Source organism: Hydra viridissima, unplaced genomic scaffold (assembly GCF_058129835.1).
Source record: "Hydra viridissima isolate aposymbiotic clone 2 unplaced genomic scaffold, HvirCarnegie_v1 scaffold_9, whole genome shotgun sequence".
NCBI lineage: Eukaryota > Metazoa > Cnidaria > Hydrozoa > Anthoathecata > Hydridae > Hydra > Hydra viridissima.
The window spans coordinates 12,805,383-12,823,504 of NW_028324308.1; the positions used below are offsets into that span (position 1 = coordinate 12,805,383).

An 18,122-nucleotide genomic window follows, 5' to 3' on the forward strand; every position below is an offset into this window, starting at 1 on the left:
CGGTGCAAGTGCAACCCAGCTAGAAACTATTCCAATTATAACTCTTGGAACCCCCGATCTTTTATTAGAAATAAGAATATTTTGTTAAAAATAAGCATGAACGGGTTTCAATTGTACACTGCAGTTACAATCAACATTGTAGCATTTAGGCTATAAAGTTATTGTTACCATTATTATTTTATTCAGCCACTTGAAAAGTTATCCATGAAAAATAAAAGCAGAAACAGCACATTTACAATCTTTACCGTGAAATATTTCCGAGTTGAGCACTTAAACGTTTTTAGAAACAACTTGTGTTTTCAATTTACAAACTTTCCTTTACAATATATTCGGCGTCATTGAGAGAAACTCGGCGTCGTTAAGGAAATTAGGCTTCAACTAAGTTCCAAAGAGTGAGACAGTTTTTTGTTTCACTCTTAAAGTCAGTTTTAATCTGTTTCCAATCAGGCGATGGTATCTCCCGTGTTTCATTCGACATCTGGTTCCAACCAACATCGGTCTTCCTATTCTAAAGATATTCTGAACTTAATATTCTTGGTTACCTTTCGGAATTAGAGAATTTTATTGGCAACTGCTACAATTTCCTGAAGTGTGGACAGCAATCAGTTAGGCAAGACTTTGTTGTCTAAAAAATATCTAAATTTGTATCAAATTTGATAGAATCGCGTGGTTTAAATTTAACATGTGTTTTTAATTGTGAATGGTTTAGATTTTTAGCTGAACAGTGGTTTACAACGGTCACAGTAACTAACTATAATTGAAAATATTCCTGAATTCCGATTATAACTTAAAGCAAATTATAAAGATGTTGAATTTGCAAGAGCTCATATCATGCTGTATTCGATTTGAAATGTGGGAATGCACTGCTCGGCTTCTCTGATTATCTCGTGCAAATAAACTTCTTGTTAAAACTTATTAATTTAAAATTAGGCTTTAATAACAAAATTAATTACTCCCGTTGCAAACATTAACTTTTATAACTGAAAGACACAGGTTTGATAAGAAAAAATATTTGCTATAACTCAAAACCTGAGATATTAAAAACAAGACGACGAATAGGAAGCATCACCAAAAGTTTACTTCTTGGTAATGCTTCCTATTCGTTGTCGCGCTTAGTAAATAGATTTCTATATATCAAGCATCGTTTCACTTTCCGGACATCAATTGATAGTCTTCTTAAAATTTATTAAAATATCTTTCGTTAAAAATAGCTATTTACAAATATATTCCATATTTAAAGGTTGATTCCCTATCCAAAATGGTTTTTAAAAAATTATAATATCCAACAAACTAGAAAAAACTAGTGCATATATTAAAATCAACATGATTTGATGTAGTAAATATTACGTGTACTTTTTTAAAAATTAGGAAACGCGTGCAGAAGATCATAAAGGCGACGTATTTTTCTTAAGTTTTGATCTGATTTTTTTCGTAATTTTCTTGAATGGGCTTCTCATAAAGTGTTTTTTTGTTTTCCTTGTTAAATCGCAACATGATACCAACTGCAGATGAGATTTACACACAAGCACTTTTTTCTCTAAAATGCGATTCTCCTGAGACAAAATATCCGTCGCTTCGCTAGCTCGATAATCTTGAGCGCACTCTTTTATAAAAAAAGGTTTTGTTATGTAAATTTTAAAACGATCAAATACCGAAAATAAGAAAACAGCAAAAGACAATCGAAGTTAGTGAATAAGTGAAAAACTAACGAAATACCTTCGACTCTGGGTACTGGAATATCGATTTCAACAAGTTTCTTCAATGTTGATTGCAACTCTTTATTCAGCTCGTCTCTTTCCCTCAGCAGCATTCGAACTTGTTCACAACACTTCACTGACTTCACTTTTATCTCTATATATTACAGAAATGAAACATCTAGTTTCTTGATTTAAAACCAGTTCTATACAAAAAGTTTATTTTGACAGCCTAAATAGTTTTAAAAAAAAGATGCAACTCACCCTGTTTCTTTTCATTTCTATTGTAGGGAGCGTCTTTATCGTCGTAAATGTTTGCATAACTTTCACACCTCATACTCTCGTAACCACTGCTCAACCCCTCACATATATGGCCTAAACATATTAAAGATTTTTCAATTCATTTTTACAGGATCTGTAAAAAACTATTTAAAAAAGCCTTTAAGTACCTTTTGATGACACTCTTTTAGCATTATCTTTGGTAGAGTTTGTTTTGACACAACAACTATGTGATCTAATACCAAAATAGCAGGAGATTAGCATTTAATAATTTATTTGTAACCATCTTAGATTTGAGAGCATTATATTGCAATAGATCTTTGACTTATTATTACAACTTTAGCATAAATTAATAAAAATAATAAAACAATTTACTAAACTTAAATACTTTTTAACTTAACCCCTAATAAGTCCATTTAGGCATTTGTTAGTATCTTTATCTCTCACCTTACTATTACATTGGTTTGTTCATCAGTGTCCTCTTCACTATTGTAAAGATTCTGACCAATTGTATCATGAATATTCTCACAATCCTTGTTATTGTTATACATTTCATAAAATCCAACAGAAGGTGCAAACTCCTCACCATAATATAAATCATTATAAGATGAAGTAGCATTGTTAAGTTTTGCACCAACACTCTCCAGATCATCATCAATAAAAAATACATGACTCTCATTATCATCATCTAAATATTTGTTATCTTGATCCATACTACCATCAAATTCATCTTCAAGGGCAATTCTCTCTGCTATATTTGTTACCAGTTGTCTTTCGAAGTTTTCTAAAGTAATTGTACTGGAAAAAGATGTAATAGATTTATCATTTAAAGATTTAGAAGCAACTATTGGATTGATTGTTTTTAGAGGAGAGTTGTTTTCACTAGCACAGTTTCTATAACTTGCAGCTAAACTGTTTTTTTCATTAAAATTTTCTGTTTTTAAAAGATTTGATGGTTTTGAATAAGAAACTAAACAGTCATCAAAAACTTTTGCTTCTAAAAGTAACTCTCTTTTTTGCCGCTCCAATACGATATTTGAATTTGTTTTTTTTGATAAATCTTTTTGTATACATAAAGAGTTTTTTTCTTTAAGCGATTCAATGTTCACAATGATTGGTTGTTCAGATAAATTGTTTTTTAAGATCTCACATTTTTTTAAAGGACTAGATTTATAAAGACGGTTGTTTCTGCAAAACGAATTATTTGGGTTTTTATTATCAACTCCTTTGACTCTTTTTATATTTTCTTTTTCTATAGGTGGATGTTCAAGATCAGTTAATTCTCTATCACTAACACATCCTCCTGAAGGTCCTAAGTAAATAACAGTGTCACAGGATTCATCTGCAGCACTTGTTGAAGTAAATTCTGACTCTCCTATAGTATCTGATTGGCAAGCTTCAGTAATCAGCAATGGAGTAACAGGTTTACATCTTCTACGATATTTTCTCCTTTCTTCACAAGAGCTATCACCACCAGAAGAACTGGAGTACTATTTAAATTTTTTTACACAAAAGTATATATAAAAGCAGTACTTGAAACAATCAGCAACAAGAGAAAATCAAGGTACAAATTAAAAAAACATACCCTGCTTTTTTTTTTACGTGTGCGATGAATCCGAGTAGTTACTTGCAATGTTGATAATGTTTCAGAATACTTTTTTTGATCTTGAGTAACATGGGCAATAATTGTAATTTTTGATGAAATTGAGCCCATTGCTTCTCTAAGTAGTGTTGTTAATTTACTGTTCCTGTGAGGAATATGTTTTGCACCATTGGCAAGTGATGTAACAACATTGCTAAGTGCAGATAATGTTAACCATGAACCTTGACCAGTATCTCGACTGCGACCTTTTCTACTACAACCAGATAAGTCAATAAAATGTAGATGTGATCTTCCACCATGAACTAAAAATTATACATACAATTCTACTTTACACTATTGATATACAAAAAGTTTTTATTTTTTAATTCTAAAAAATTTTAAAAACTTTAGATAGTTTGACAATTGAAAAGCACAGAAACAAAAGGCAAAACAATTTAGCAATCGTTATGTTATAAAACAAATGCTTCTTACTTTCTCCAGTTCCAACTTTATCAATCATATACTGATACAAATGCAAGGTAAATATTAGATTTGCATTTTTATTTTCTTCAATTTCATTTATAAAATGATCAGGGTTATCACCCACTGAAATCTGAGGCTTTGCTCGTGATGCAAGAGCTGCATCAAAGTAATAAGCAGCTTTCTCTGCATTTGGTGCACGAAGCTCTGTAAAGTCAGACAGCTGAAAAAAAGAAATTCAAAACATAAAATAACTCTATGACACAACATAAACATACTCAAACTATTCTGAAGCAACAGATATGAAAGTGAAATAAGAAAACAAAAAGAAATAATATTGCTTAAACTTTGTAAGAAAAAATTTACATCCACACATTTTCATACAAAATACCTGTATAGCAGAGACACGATCATATGGAAGGTATAACTGTGATTGCACACCTTTTGAAGTACTACTATAACCTAGAAATGTATTTAATTCATGTTTAAAAAAATTTTCCTGTTTTCTGGAATTATTATTATTGGTTTAATATTTTTTAACATTTTTTAACATTTAACAGTTTTTACATTTTCAAAACAAAATTTGAAATATTCAGTAAATTTAAACTGTTTTAATAAATATATACTGAATATTAATTTACTTTCTTTAAGAAGTAAGTCATTGAGATTTTCTGATTTTCCAACAACTTCAACAGCTGAGACACAAATAGAAAATCTTGTACCTGTTCTAAAAATTAAATATTTATTAGTATCTAAGTCTTATCAATATAATAAAGATAAATTTCATTGGAAAAATGAAATTGAATTTTACTAAGTTTATTTCACCAACTCACCATATGGCTAAGGTTACACAATATTTTTACCTACCTTTGCTTTCTATCTTCAATTAACTGATACAACCATGAAATAGCACAAGGTATTAGGCCAATATTATCAGGGGATTCATCTCGACCTATCATAATCTTACTCTTTCCTATTAAAACAATAATAACTTGAAACCATTAACAGATTTAAACATAGATTTTGAAAAAATCATTTATGTCAATTAACATACATTACTTTGGAAAAATTCTCTTAAGTCAATTAACATTATTTTAGAAAAAAGAAACCAGAAAAAAATAATTTTAATTTGGAAAAGATTAAAGAAGACATGAGTAAAGAATTTATTCATCCTAACCTAATTTAGGATAGCCATAGGTAAGCAGGCAAGCATCATTGCCATTCACAACAGTAGTAAGCAAATCTGTCAAAACATTTGCGCATATATCTTTTTGCGGCGTACTGCTACTGAATACTTGATCAAAGGAGAAAACTTTAGGAACAGAATTAGAAGTTGTTCCATGAATATGAGAAGGTTCTCTTAAAAAGATTTGTTTAGCTTCTTCTGTAATAATTCCTTCCTCTTGATTTTTACAGCTTACAAGACGGAGCATAACCTTGACCTAAAAAAAGCTCAAATTCAAAGCATGTTTTTATATTTAATATCGGTGAACGTATCATTTTAAAGCAATCAATGAGGCTCATTTAGCCTTTAGCTCCACTAAAGTTGCAACGATTTTACCAAGGTGAAAACGGAAAAAAAATCTAGATAACCTTTGATAAGACAATTTCAAGAAGGTCCATAAGACAAAGTTATAAAAATCGCGAAAAATTTAACTTTAGATTAACAAAAAAAAAGTTTGTTTTTTTCAGGACAATTTTAATATAATAAGTAATTTTATAATCAATTCAACAAAAACTTTTTTTTTATATAACTGTTAAAATTTACTTTTATCATAAATATATTTGAATTTTTTTTTTAGTTATCAAACAAGAACTGTAAAAATGCATTGTAATTTAGAACTTTTTGAGGTAATGATAATGTAAACTTACTTTACCATGACCGTCCCCCCGTCTGAATGAACCGTGGCTAAATAAATTTGAGGGTGGTTGTGGTGGGTTTCGTTGCAACAATCCGCTAAAGTTTGTAGAAAAAAATTTTCGCTCAGTTAAAGATTCTGGTTTCTTTTTGGAGATTCGAAGGCTTTGGCTTTTGGAAGATAAATTTAATTTCTGAGCAGCTCTAAAAAAAAAAAAAATAATAATAATAATAATACTATATATATATATATATATATATATATATATATATATATATATATATATATATATATATATATATATATATATATATATATATATATATATTCCTAAACAATTTCGAAAATAGGAAAAAAAAAACACATTTTTGCCGAAAATAAAAAGTTTTTCAATTAGTTCAACAAAACGAGATGGCTCATAGCAATCATTCTTTTTCCATCATTTTTTAAAACTTAATAATAAAATTTAATTATGGAAAGACGTTGAAACGTTTTCAGTTCCAAAGCTAAATAAGCTTTTGAAAACGTTGCAACGTCTTTTCCTAATTAAATTTCATTGTTAAGTGTTTTAAATAAAAAAAATATATCTAACCTTACAAAGAACGAGGCCGTCGGAGACGAGCAAACTCGATGCAATCCCCTCTTATTTGGTTTAAAATTGCTATAATTACCCTTGGGCTGCTTAGATTCAGAACTCATTTCACATAAAGACGATAATGGCCTTAAAGTGTTTTCAATAATTTCATTTAGCTGAGCATGACAAGCGCTGCATTCGCTGGGTTGATTTTGGCTCAACAGTTGTTTCAGTGAAGGAGTCAACTGCGTTATCTAAAAAAAGCAATGAAACTTGTTTTAGACAAGAGAGAATATTTTTGACTCAATTTTAAAATGAAGGAAACGCTATTGACGCCGTGGAGTACTTAGAAAAGGATGTCAAATCGTCAAGTTATTTGATTTATCAAGTTTTTCCCAACAAATTAATCAAACAATGAGTTTCAGCGGTGCGAAAAAAAAAAAAAAAAAATTTCAAACGAAACGATCAGTTCTATCCAAACTATTCATTATTTTATTACATCCAGATTATATAAGTCATATATGAGCTTTTATAAAATTGGATTTGAATACCTAAAAACACAGATTGATGCATTTTTGCATTCTAATCTTGAAGGTTAGCTACGAGAAATCCTTCATATTCACCATCATTAATTAACACCTTGTTAAACTCAAACCAAATCAAGGAAATATCAAAACTCAAAATAACAAAATTCTTAAGATTAACAGCAATTATTTTATATTTAATTAAAACTAAAAATACAAAATTAATATCATTGAGAAAAATATCAATCAGAAGGTTATAATTGAAAACAATGTTAATATGAGAAATGTCAATAAGAAGGATATCGATCAGAAGAATGTTAAATAAAAAAAATATCAATAAAAAAATCAATCAGACGAATTTCAATGAGAAGAATACCAGTTAGTAGAATGTAAACAGCTAACAAAACATCATCTGGTTTTAACATGATTGTACAACTAATACGAATGAGTATTATGTATCGGCTTCACCAAATGTTTGAAATTTGATAATAAGCAAAAAAAATAGGCGTTACCAACTCACCAAAGCTATTTGCCTTGTTAAGAGTATTATCACAAGCAGCAGAAATTTTACTTCAAGTTCACAGCAAGTATTTCAAAGTGACACGAGGCGTCAGCCGTTAAAGTACGAAGAAAAACACAAATTTATACAAAAAAGTTATTAGATATAAGTTAAGAGTAAAAAATAAATACAACTAAATGTTTATGGTTATTTCTAGAAGGCCTTGAACAACCTTCTGCTTTAACTCATATTTTTTTTCTTTAATTTAATCTATGCTATCGGATTAAAAATATAAGATTATAAAAGTTTATTGGTTTTCTTGCCAAAAACGAAGTCAATAAAATGAAATTCTTTTTTCAAAGATTTTGCAACAAAAATTGTTTAGAAGAGATTTTTTTTTTCCCGTAATTTTTTTTGTTTCACCTAACTTACCACGAAAAACTCAACTTCAGGAACTTAACCGTGAAGTATTTGATAAATTTTTTGAAAACTGTTTTGAAAATCAACTTTTATGGGTTGAGAACTTTTGTGGTATTGAACTTACGGATCATATATTGTACGGATCACGCGGATCACTTATGGATCACTTACGGATCATATATTGTACGGACCACGCGTTTTTTTGGTGGATTGCAAGGTTTGGCGTTAAAAGTTTAACTTTAAGCCTAAAACAATAAAAAGAGAATAAAAGAAATATGGTTTCATGTAATTTTGTATGTTAATATAACATACAAAATTAAATGAAGTAATTGAGTTTTGAAAATAAATTTTTACTACTAAAGTGTAGCGAGTACTAAAGGCTATTTTTTGTGACAATATTTAAAAAAGAATAACAAATAATAAGTAAAAATATATTAGCTTCTAACTGACTTTAAATAACACTTAAATAGAAATAGACATCCGGTTTCATTAGCTCAAAAACAAGACTTTGATTTCTTTTTTGTTTTGTAACTTAGAAGAGGAATGTCACTTAGTATGGAGTAGATCCTGTCGCCGACATCATATGGCTTGTTTTAATGCCTAAATAAAGATCTTTAGTTTTGCCAATAAACCCAACCAACTTTTACTACTGAGGTGTAGCTAGTACTAAAAAATATTTTTCGTAACAATATTATGTTTTAAAAAAATAAATACACAATAAAAATACACTGCCGTATAATGGCAAAAAATTTTAAATGACGAGTTTACATCGGAACTTTTACAGTTTATAAATTTTATAAAAATTAAAATACTATGCTCTATTAAAATACAGTTATGCTCTATTAAAATACAGTTATATTTTATGCAAATCTGGATACTTAAAAAAAAGAGAGTATTTTTCTCTTCAACAACTCTCATCCAGCAAGGTAAATAAAACTGTCTAGAGGCTCTTAACTTGGTTTAAACTGCAAAATAAAAAAAGATTTTAGGGGTTATTTTTTATTTTGATTCGTTAAATGATACTTTGCACAGGACTAAAAAATGGTGCGCTTAACTTTCTCATATAAATTCACTGAATTCTTAAACACTTACCAAATATCAAACAATAATAAACAGCCAGATGTAAAAGCAACAGAGATACCGGCGCTGAACGAATTTAAATCGAAAAGTCTTACTAAGCACTTAAACATCTGCAAACAGCGATCAAAAGGGATGTTAAAATTAGTTTGATCGCCTTTTTACACGCGCAGCAAAAATCGTCTTGGTTATTGATAGATTAAAATTCTGAACACTCTTTTTGATTGGATCAATTGTTTACTGGAGTTTTGCGATGTGTATTTAAAACCTTCTGATAAGTCAACAGGTTTTTTTTCCCTTATGAACGTTAAATGCTCCAATAGTCCTTAACACGAATGAAAAGAAGATAGTTTAATACAATCTAGTTCATCTGCATTTAAAACAAAATAGCAGCTACCCAGTATACCTTAATGGTAATGCTTATTGTTCCAAACCTTTTAGTAAATTCAAGCATTGTATGCCAAATTTAGACGGATGTAAATAGTAATGGAAGGAGGGTATAACTTAATAGAAGGTGGGTATTACAAGTACCAAGACACGCCTTGTTGTTTTAATGCAAACCTCAATATTTGTTTCATAATGGTAGTTCATAAGTGTGCTAATAAATCGTATTCTAAAGCGAACTTGCCTTAAAAAGGTGAACATAAACGCAAACATAATTTCTGTAGCTACTACTAAAGAACCAATGATAAGAGAACTTATCTCCAGAACTAAAAAAAATCCATGATTCGTTTTTAAAATGTTATTAATAAATTTATACTGAAGTGCATAAAGATAAAATATATTTAGTTTTAGAAGCACTTGAACGTTTATTTTATTTGATCAGTGCACCACATGCTACTATGTTAAATATTTCATTTCTCTACATTTAATCTCATTAAAAATGTGCATTTTATTCATGTTTTACAAACTACTGATTGTACTGCGGACCATACGTATTTTTGGTGCGAAATGGTTTTTTAGAATACACGAAGTTATAAAGATTTGCCTAAGTATTAAAGTTTCCAAGTAACAAAATGACAGTTCTGCTTTTGTAAATGGTTAAGCTTGGGTGAATTAATATTTTATTATACAACGAAAACTAAATGCAGAAAATAAAATTAAAACAGTGCACAAGTAATTGAAAAGTTCAAATTGTCAATAGCAATTTAAAAAATTTTATCAAAAACTTACACTTGGCAAGGACAGTCCTAAAACAGACTTTTTGTACCATTCCAAGTACAACCATCTGATGGCAGATTTTCTCATCTCAGACATTGTGCGTTCGCATTGCTTGCAAGTGCATTTATCTCCTATTGCGTTGGAGGAGTTACGGAGTTCGTCTTCAAACACTTTTTCGTCCTCTTTTTCTTGCTCCATTTGAATTATATCATTTTTATTGCATCAAATCATTGCCGGAACACTTAAACGTTAATTATTTTCTAACAAAAAAGTTTCGTAGTAATATTTAAAATGCTGTCCTTTAAGAATACGTTGAAGAGTCCTTTAAGTATACGTTGCTATGGTTGCAAAAAAAGTTGCGTTCTCAATACGAAATTCAAAATCAAAAAATCTTTCTCTTAAAAAGCACCTTTTTACAAAATTTAAACTAAATAAAATTTATATAAAAACTAAAATTATGATTTAAAGTTTAAATATAAATTTAAATATCTAACTTTGTTAAGAGTGTAAACAAAACGCGTACAAGTTGCTTCGACATTTGCAAAAGAAAGAAAAATAGTTTTTGTTCAAACGCCTGTAATAATGCCATAGATATCTAATTAGAAACTAAACAAGAAGACATTTTTTCAGTCACACTATTTATTACCGAAGTGGAAATCTACTCGTGTGCTAAGAAAGCAACAGACGACTTATTAAACGCCATCAATAGTAATCTAGCATGCAAACTACAATACAAACTTTATGAGCTATTATTGGTATAATTTAGCGTTGTTATTGTGACAAAAGAGAAGGAAAAATAATTGAATCAGTATTTAAGTTGTTGTAAACAATCGTCGCAAATACGTCAGCCTAATAAGACGCGTCACCGTGTTTTAATACTTATTTATCGTCTCCAAGTTTATGATCGCTTTTCTTTTTCTTTTAAGACTACCTTTCTCATTTAAAAGGTATTACAAACTAAGATAATAGATTTGAAAGGCATGTGAATACATCGTTCTTAAGAGCTACTCCAAGAGATTCACCATGTTACATACGGTTTTAAAATACAAAAACAGATTTTTCTTTGAAACAGAAAAAGTGAGCTTTATGATTTCAAAAGATTTGGTATGGATGCATGATAAAGAGTTTTAAAAATGGATTTATAACGAATTACAGTTTAAAAACTGAGAAAAAATGTTAATACAGGACAGCAAATAAACTCACGTATTTTGAAGTTCACAAACTTGGTGTTCCATAACATAAGTACACAATATTGGTGTTACTGATTCATGACATTTTGAAACGTTTAATATCTTTTAATCTCCTGAGTGTATTACAGAATTTTAAAGGATATCGGCCCGACTTAGAGATTCCAATAATTAGCGAAAAGACTCTAAGTAACATATTTAGGATATAGGTCTCTGCATGGATTATAAAAATCTCTTTTTTAAACATATTTTAATTTAATTATCATGCAATTATAATCTTTTCACTTTTTAAAATTACGTCTGCAATTGAACTTTTGCAGTGTAACAAATCTCCCTTAAAAAGAAGTGGAAAAAAAGGCAAAAAAAACTTTTCGTTTTTTAAATCTTAATCGCTCTTTTTTTTTTTTTTTTTATTGTTTTTCTTTTTCTGTTACTTATAGTACTACCAAGAAATTTAATATCTAATTAAATTTCAAATCAGCAAAGAAGTTTAAATGTTAACAATGCATGTATTATCCACAGCATCCGAGAGAGGAAATTACTGTACAAATGTGTAATTGGCGATTTTGTAATAAGCCCCAGTTAAATTATGCCAATTTAATGCTTATTAGTTGTGTCATGCTACAAAAAATGTTTAGGCCACAATTTGGTTTTTAGCGAAACACCATAATGAGAAAGAGATTTTTTAAAAATATCTTTTTTTTTTAAAGTTTAGTTTAGCAATAATATAAAGCATGTTTTTTGGCATAAAATGAAAGATTTTTTCAGTACTCTTGATCACCACCACCACCACCACCACCACCACCACCATCATCATCATCATCATCATCATCATCATCATCATCATCATCATCATCATCATCATCATCATCATCATCATCATCATCATCATCATCATCATCATCATCATCATCATCATCATCATCATCATCATCATCATCATCGTCATCATCGTCATCATCATCATCATATCATTTTTTGTTGTCACCATCATCATCATTATCACGCTTGGGCTATTTTTTTCTTCTTGTCACAGATAATCGAATTTTTTTGTCTAGACCATTATTTTTCAATAACAAATAAAGAAGTAGTCAATTTGTCGCCTTAAAAAATCTCTTGGAATTTCATTTAGCTTCCCCTCGAAATCTATTGTTTTTATTTGTCATTCGTTAAGATTCATATACCTCAGTAACAACAATGATTTGTCTTTAAAGTTATTTGTGACGTATAATTTAAAGATAATTTGGTGCACCTTTATAAATCAAAATTTTCTTCATAAAAGAAAATAACTATGGCTGGTGACGTCAAAAACAATACTAATGGTATCAGAATAAGATAGAAATTTAAACAACTTTTATAATAGATTTGTTTAAGCTAACACACGATAAAATTTTAAGGACTCACGAATTCTAATTTGTGAAACTTATTTAGTTTCATAAGCTTGTTGAATCTTGAATTGTACCAAAATAATAAGCAAACTTACCAAGAGATGTTCAAAGTTTGCGCACCAAAAGTAATTTTTTTCTTCTACCTCTAGAATGATAACTTTTTTGTATTCATTTAAAATCAAAAGTTAAAAAGCTGATTTAAAAAAAAAAAACAAAAAAAAAAAACATGCTAAACAAGGTTTTTTTTTTAAAAAAAACAAAAAAACAAGGGGATGTACCGACTTATACAATTAGCTAATGTTATTAAAATTTAGAGTTTTAAAACAAAAATGAGTTGCTTTTTTTTTTTCTTTTTCTTTTTTGTTTATCTAAAATAAAATAGGCTTAAAGTTTAGATGCAATAGTATGTTCAGAATCGCGAAATTAAAAATTATTAGAACTATTAAATTTTGTAAATGAATATAATAATGGTGTATATAACAGCCAATCGTGGTGTGTACATGGCATTTTTCTCCGTTAAACGTCGAGAAAACTCACTTTACTTTCAAATAAAGGTAACATTTTTAGTGACAGGTTTTATATTCGGCGAAGCAATGTTTCTAAATTACGTGTATTAGGCAATTAGGCATTTCTAAGCATTTCAAAGCATTACGATTAGCCATGAAGCATATTTGAATGACTTAATAATGTAAAGAAATCCTTTAAAGTACTTTTATTGTGACAATCAAATAGCTTATTTATTGTGACAATCATATAGCTTATTTATGATATTTAAATTCTTTAGAGATAATTAAATATTAAAAAATAACAACTGCATCAAAATAATAAAACAAAAACAATAACATAAAAAGTTTCAACACTAAAACTGGAAAATATCATTATTCGATTTGTAAAAAGAAAAGAAAAGAAAAACTCAGTGAAAATAAGCGAGAAAAAATCCATCTTACCGCATTCGCTTCTTTGTCATTTCTTTTTAAGAGAGAAATGAAACTCATTTTTTACTTCTTTTATTTATAAAATTTTTACAATAAAGTTTGTCTAAATCTTTTTAATACAAATTTTTTAAACATCTGCTGACTCGTAAGAGAAAACTGTTTTAGATCTCATGCGAGCTTTAAAAACTAATAGATTAGCCCATAAATCGTCATTAAAGTCGTGCAGAGGTAACAAAAACTATTTGGTGCAAATTTTTATTCCTGACTTTTTATGCATAAGGTTGGCGTCGTTGTTGAATTTCAAAAGTATAATGATCCGACAAATTAAATAATGAATAAGCAATTTTATTTAAAAGCAATCAATGCGACGCGCATACACAGGAGTGTATGTGTTGTGAAATCGGCGCAGTATAAAAAAACCTTTAAAATTGAAATCACGTTCATTTTATATTCATGAGTGGTATATACGTGCGAGATATATAAATGTGTGGTATATACGTGCGAGATATATACATGTGTGGTATAGGGAAATGTTTTTAACTAATACTTTTTTTCTTCACACTTATGTGTTGTAACCAAAAATGTTGTTTCGCACGCACGTGTCATAATCACAAATTTTAGGGGTATTTAAATGCGTTCGAGAAAAACTACTAAAAACTACTCGAAAAAAATGTTTTTTCGATATTCTAGTATTGATTTTTCAAGTTTTTAACATTCCGTTGATTGCGCCTAAAACTTAAACTGAAAGACTTTCTAAAAAAATAACTGGCTTTTTAATAAACAAACCACTCCTTTACTTACTAGGTTTACTTACAAGATTACTTACGAGGTTTCTTCGAGATTACTTACGAGGTTTTTGCTGTAAAATTTCCGCATTCTTTTTTGCATGAATGCTGCACTTCTAACTTTGTCGACATTTTTGAGTAATGCCATAAATATCAAGTTACATCACCACCTTATAGTTTTGTGTTAATGTAACTTGCAAATTTTTTTTTCTTTCTTCAAAATTTTCTATACATAATCAGCTCTGGTTTTTCAATGATAATTGATTTATTTAAACAGCCCGTTGTGTACTCCAGCTTATTGTTCAATGGCATGCCTACACTGTCCAGAGAAGAACCTGAGGAACGTCATCCCAAAGTTTGCTTCCTCATTAGGAAAAAGACAAAGATGTCCTTCGTCCGGGAAAGTATTCCTGACAACTGTTCGTACGAGGGCGAGCTACATGTTGAATAGATTTACTTTCCGGTCAGATAAGTATGTAAGATCATGATAGGTTTAAATGAGGGTAATTTTAAGCTGTACGGGAATTAAAAAGGAACAATTGTCCATATGGAATTGCAACTTTGATTCAATTAAAATTTTTGAAATGAAGAATTCCTTTAATTTTTTCTCCGAACCACCAACATCCTTTATTTTTCTCCGAACCATAACCCAAACCTAGGTAACAAAAATTGAAAAAGTCCCGCAATAAACGTAAATAAAGATGTCCGACGGGAATAAAACTTGATAAAACTTAATTGAAAGTTAATAAAAGTTGGTTTCGAAAAAAAAAAATTTGCATTACAGTTGGTATAAATTGTTTTTTATTATAAGGTATTTCAATTCAGTTAGATCTCTACGTTTGTTCAGTTAGATCTCTACGTTTGTTCAGTTAGATCTCTACTTATGTTTGTAATAGTCTATTAGTAGCGTAAAATGGTCTCCGAACAGTTTGAAAATTCTATTTACACAATTCTTGTTTTTTTCATAATAAAAGAGTTTATTAAAACTTTTATTTCAGTTTAATAGTTTTTTTACAGCCTTTACTGACTTTAGTTACTTTTTCTCTTATTAACCTAAAGATGCTGTAAAAAACATCTAGGAAAAAAAAAAAAAAAATAGAAGCTCTGGTAAAATGGTTTCCAACTAATGGAGATAAACCTGCTATTAGTTTAAAAACATAAACTTGTCTGACTCGTTGAGAAAATTATGCACAAGGAGAACATTGACTCCAAACCCATTGCGGTGATTCACAACGTTTACGATGCATTCAATCTGAGTAGGATGAATAAGGTTCTTTGGTGAGAAATAATGATAAAGATTTAGTTGTAGCTGATAGCATAAGTTCTGCTGATAACAATTTTACTATGTTAAAGTCATTTTGAGGCGAGAAAAATTGAATTTGTATTTAATTGCAGCGTAAATAATAGTTTTAACAGATTTCTTTGGCAGCTTTTTTTAAATTTGTTTAAAGCATTACTTAGCAATTGGCTTGATTAAAAAAATACGGAGTTTATGCTTGTTTAAGGTAGTATTAGCAGGTTTTGTACTTAAAACCCTTTTGAGAGATGTTTCTGTCTCTCAACCTAATAAAGTATTATATTTCTAATAGCCTTCAGTAAAATAATGGTGAAACGCGTTCAAAAATACATATTACTAATTTACAATTTTAATTACGTGTCTGTTATCTTTCATGTCGTTGTCATAGTGCATTAATATTGTGTTTCGGTTGTCTCGCACTTTTCATAAGTCGATGTAATAAACTTTTGTTAATAATTTCTTTTGTTTCCCTTTCTCACAAATGCATCTTACGAGAATGCATCCTCTGAAATGCATCAAATCCATCCTCTTATTACTCCCGGATAATTAATGAAACGCGTCTTTTTAAAATTGATTCTGATCAATAACTGAATGTTGACTTTCAACGTTTAATTTCTTCATATGATAATATACGAGGGCAATTTTAGAGTGTTAGAAATTTTAGAGTGTTAGAAATCTTAGAGTGTTAGAAATTTTAGAGTGTTAGAAATTTTAGAGTGTTAGAAATTTTAGAGTGTTAGAAATTTTAGAGTGTTAGAAATTTTAGAGTGTTAGAAACGAAGGCGGGAAAAAAGTGAATTTGTTGGTAAAAGTTAATCTGAACATTATAAATACTAAAAAAAAAAAAAAAATGGCGTTATAAATACTAAAAAAAAAAAATGGCGAGGAGAGACTGTGTTGAAAAGAGAGTTCTGTTTCTTTCATGATTAATAGTTAATTAAAAATAAAGGAAACGAGGAAAGCGCTGTGGACAAACTTGAAAGCCTTCAAGAGTATTGTCGTTCTGTCCATATACAGTTAAAGAAATAAAGAAAGTAGCACAAACTTCATGTACAGTATTTGTGGACATTACACAAGAGTATCAGCGAGGTAAATTTAGCCCTTAAGAAATACTCAAATCAGTTTAGAACAAATGTAGAGAATTACACACTAAATAAATGGATAAAAAGGCAAAAATGTTTATCTATTGGTAAAAGAATGTTGGGATCGAGGATTCATGATTTATGCTGGTACTATTGAGAAGAATGAATTCCAATTAATGGATCCCTATATCATTAGGATGACCTACATTATAGCTGTGGTCATCCTATGAAATTATAGTTAGAATTTCTTAATGACATATTAGTGTGCTCCTTTTCAGTTGATTTAATTTCTGTCTTTGAGTCTTATCATTCTTGTAAATAATGTTATAAGTAATATTTATACGACATACTTATGAATTAAACTTGCTCAAAAACTTCAGAGATGCTTATGATCCAGCGGAATACCTTTGTTTTTTATTACCTTTCATATTCCTGAATCAGCTTTTGCATCTATCTTGTGTTTTTTTATTTACTGATGGCTATTGCTTATTGATTCTTGCTTTTGTTTTCACTGATTGAAGTTAAAAGCTTTAGAAACTTGGGTGAAAAACCTTAGGGAGTTCATGTTACGCAAGTAGTTTATATTTTCCCAACTGTATAACGCGCGCGTTTTCAACATACCATCAAACTAATGTGAAAACTTCTTAACGGTTCTTGTTTTGGTCTCAAAATTTCCCGGGATGCTGCGCGTTGCGTCTACCATATTATCAGTTATAAATATTAGTCTACCTTCATCTTAAGAATTTTGAAGCAAAAACTACTTTTAATTTGCATCATACATTTAAATGAATGAAAAAATATCCGTTTAGTCTGGTTAATCTTTATAATATATGGTTTTTGTTACTTCAGTATTAATACCGGTAGCATTTTAAATTGATCATTAAGTACATCGGTGTACTAAATTTTTGCGAGCGAAGACAAAGATGACAGTTATTATTACTATTATTATTATTATTATTATTGTTATTATTATTATTATTATTATTATTATTATTATTATTATTATTATTATTATTATTATTATTATTTTGTTATTATTTTTTTATTATTATTTTATTATTGTTATTATTATAATTATTATAATTATCATTTTATTATTATTATTTTTATTATTTTTACTATTTTATTATTATTATCATTATTATTATTATCATTATTGTTATTATTTTAATTATTTTTATCATTATTACTTTTATTATTGGTTTGTACAATTATTTAATTACTATTTTCAACATTATATATATATATATATATATATATATATAAATTTATGCATATATAATTTTTTTATTAAAAATT

At 28.8% G+C, this 18,122-nt stretch overlaps 1 protein-coding gene across 7 annotated transcripts; it reads right to left on the reverse strand.

Moving 5' to 3' along the window:
* Positions 1-1,179: 1,179 nt before the first annotated feature.
* On the reverse strand, positions 1,180-13,701 carry LOC145185278 (kinesin-like protein KIF26B). 7 transcript variants are annotated; one of them, XM_090099283.1, is made up of 15 exons: positions 13,672-13,701; positions 10,162-10,409; positions 6,487-6,722; positions 5,908-6,097; positions 5,213-5,477; positions 4,903-5,008; positions 4,677-4,762; positions 4,427-4,497; positions 4,048-4,258; positions 3,559-3,878; positions 2,421-3,463; positions 2,144-2,208; positions 1,959-2,069; positions 1,717-1,851; positions 1,180-1,603 (listed from the first exon to the last, which is right to left on the reverse strand). In XM_090099283.1, exons 2-15 carry the CDS (start codon positions 10,345-10,347, stop codon positions 1,386-1,388), a joined length of 3,243 nt encoding a protein of 1,080 aa, XP_089955409.1. In that variant the 5' UTR covers positions 10,348-10,409; positions 13,672-13,701; the 3' UTR covers positions 1,180-1,385. The 7 variants fall into 7 exon arrangements, with proteins under 7 accessions (XP_089955409.1, XP_089955407.1, XP_089955408.1 ...); XM_090099281.1 differs by lacking the exon at positions 13,672-13,701 and adding an exon at positions 12,820-13,094 and having other exon boundaries at positions 10,162-10,487; XM_090099282.1 differs by lacking the exon at positions 13,672-13,701 and adding an exon at positions 12,820-12,902.
* Positions 13,702-18,122: the final 4,421 nt, after the last annotated feature.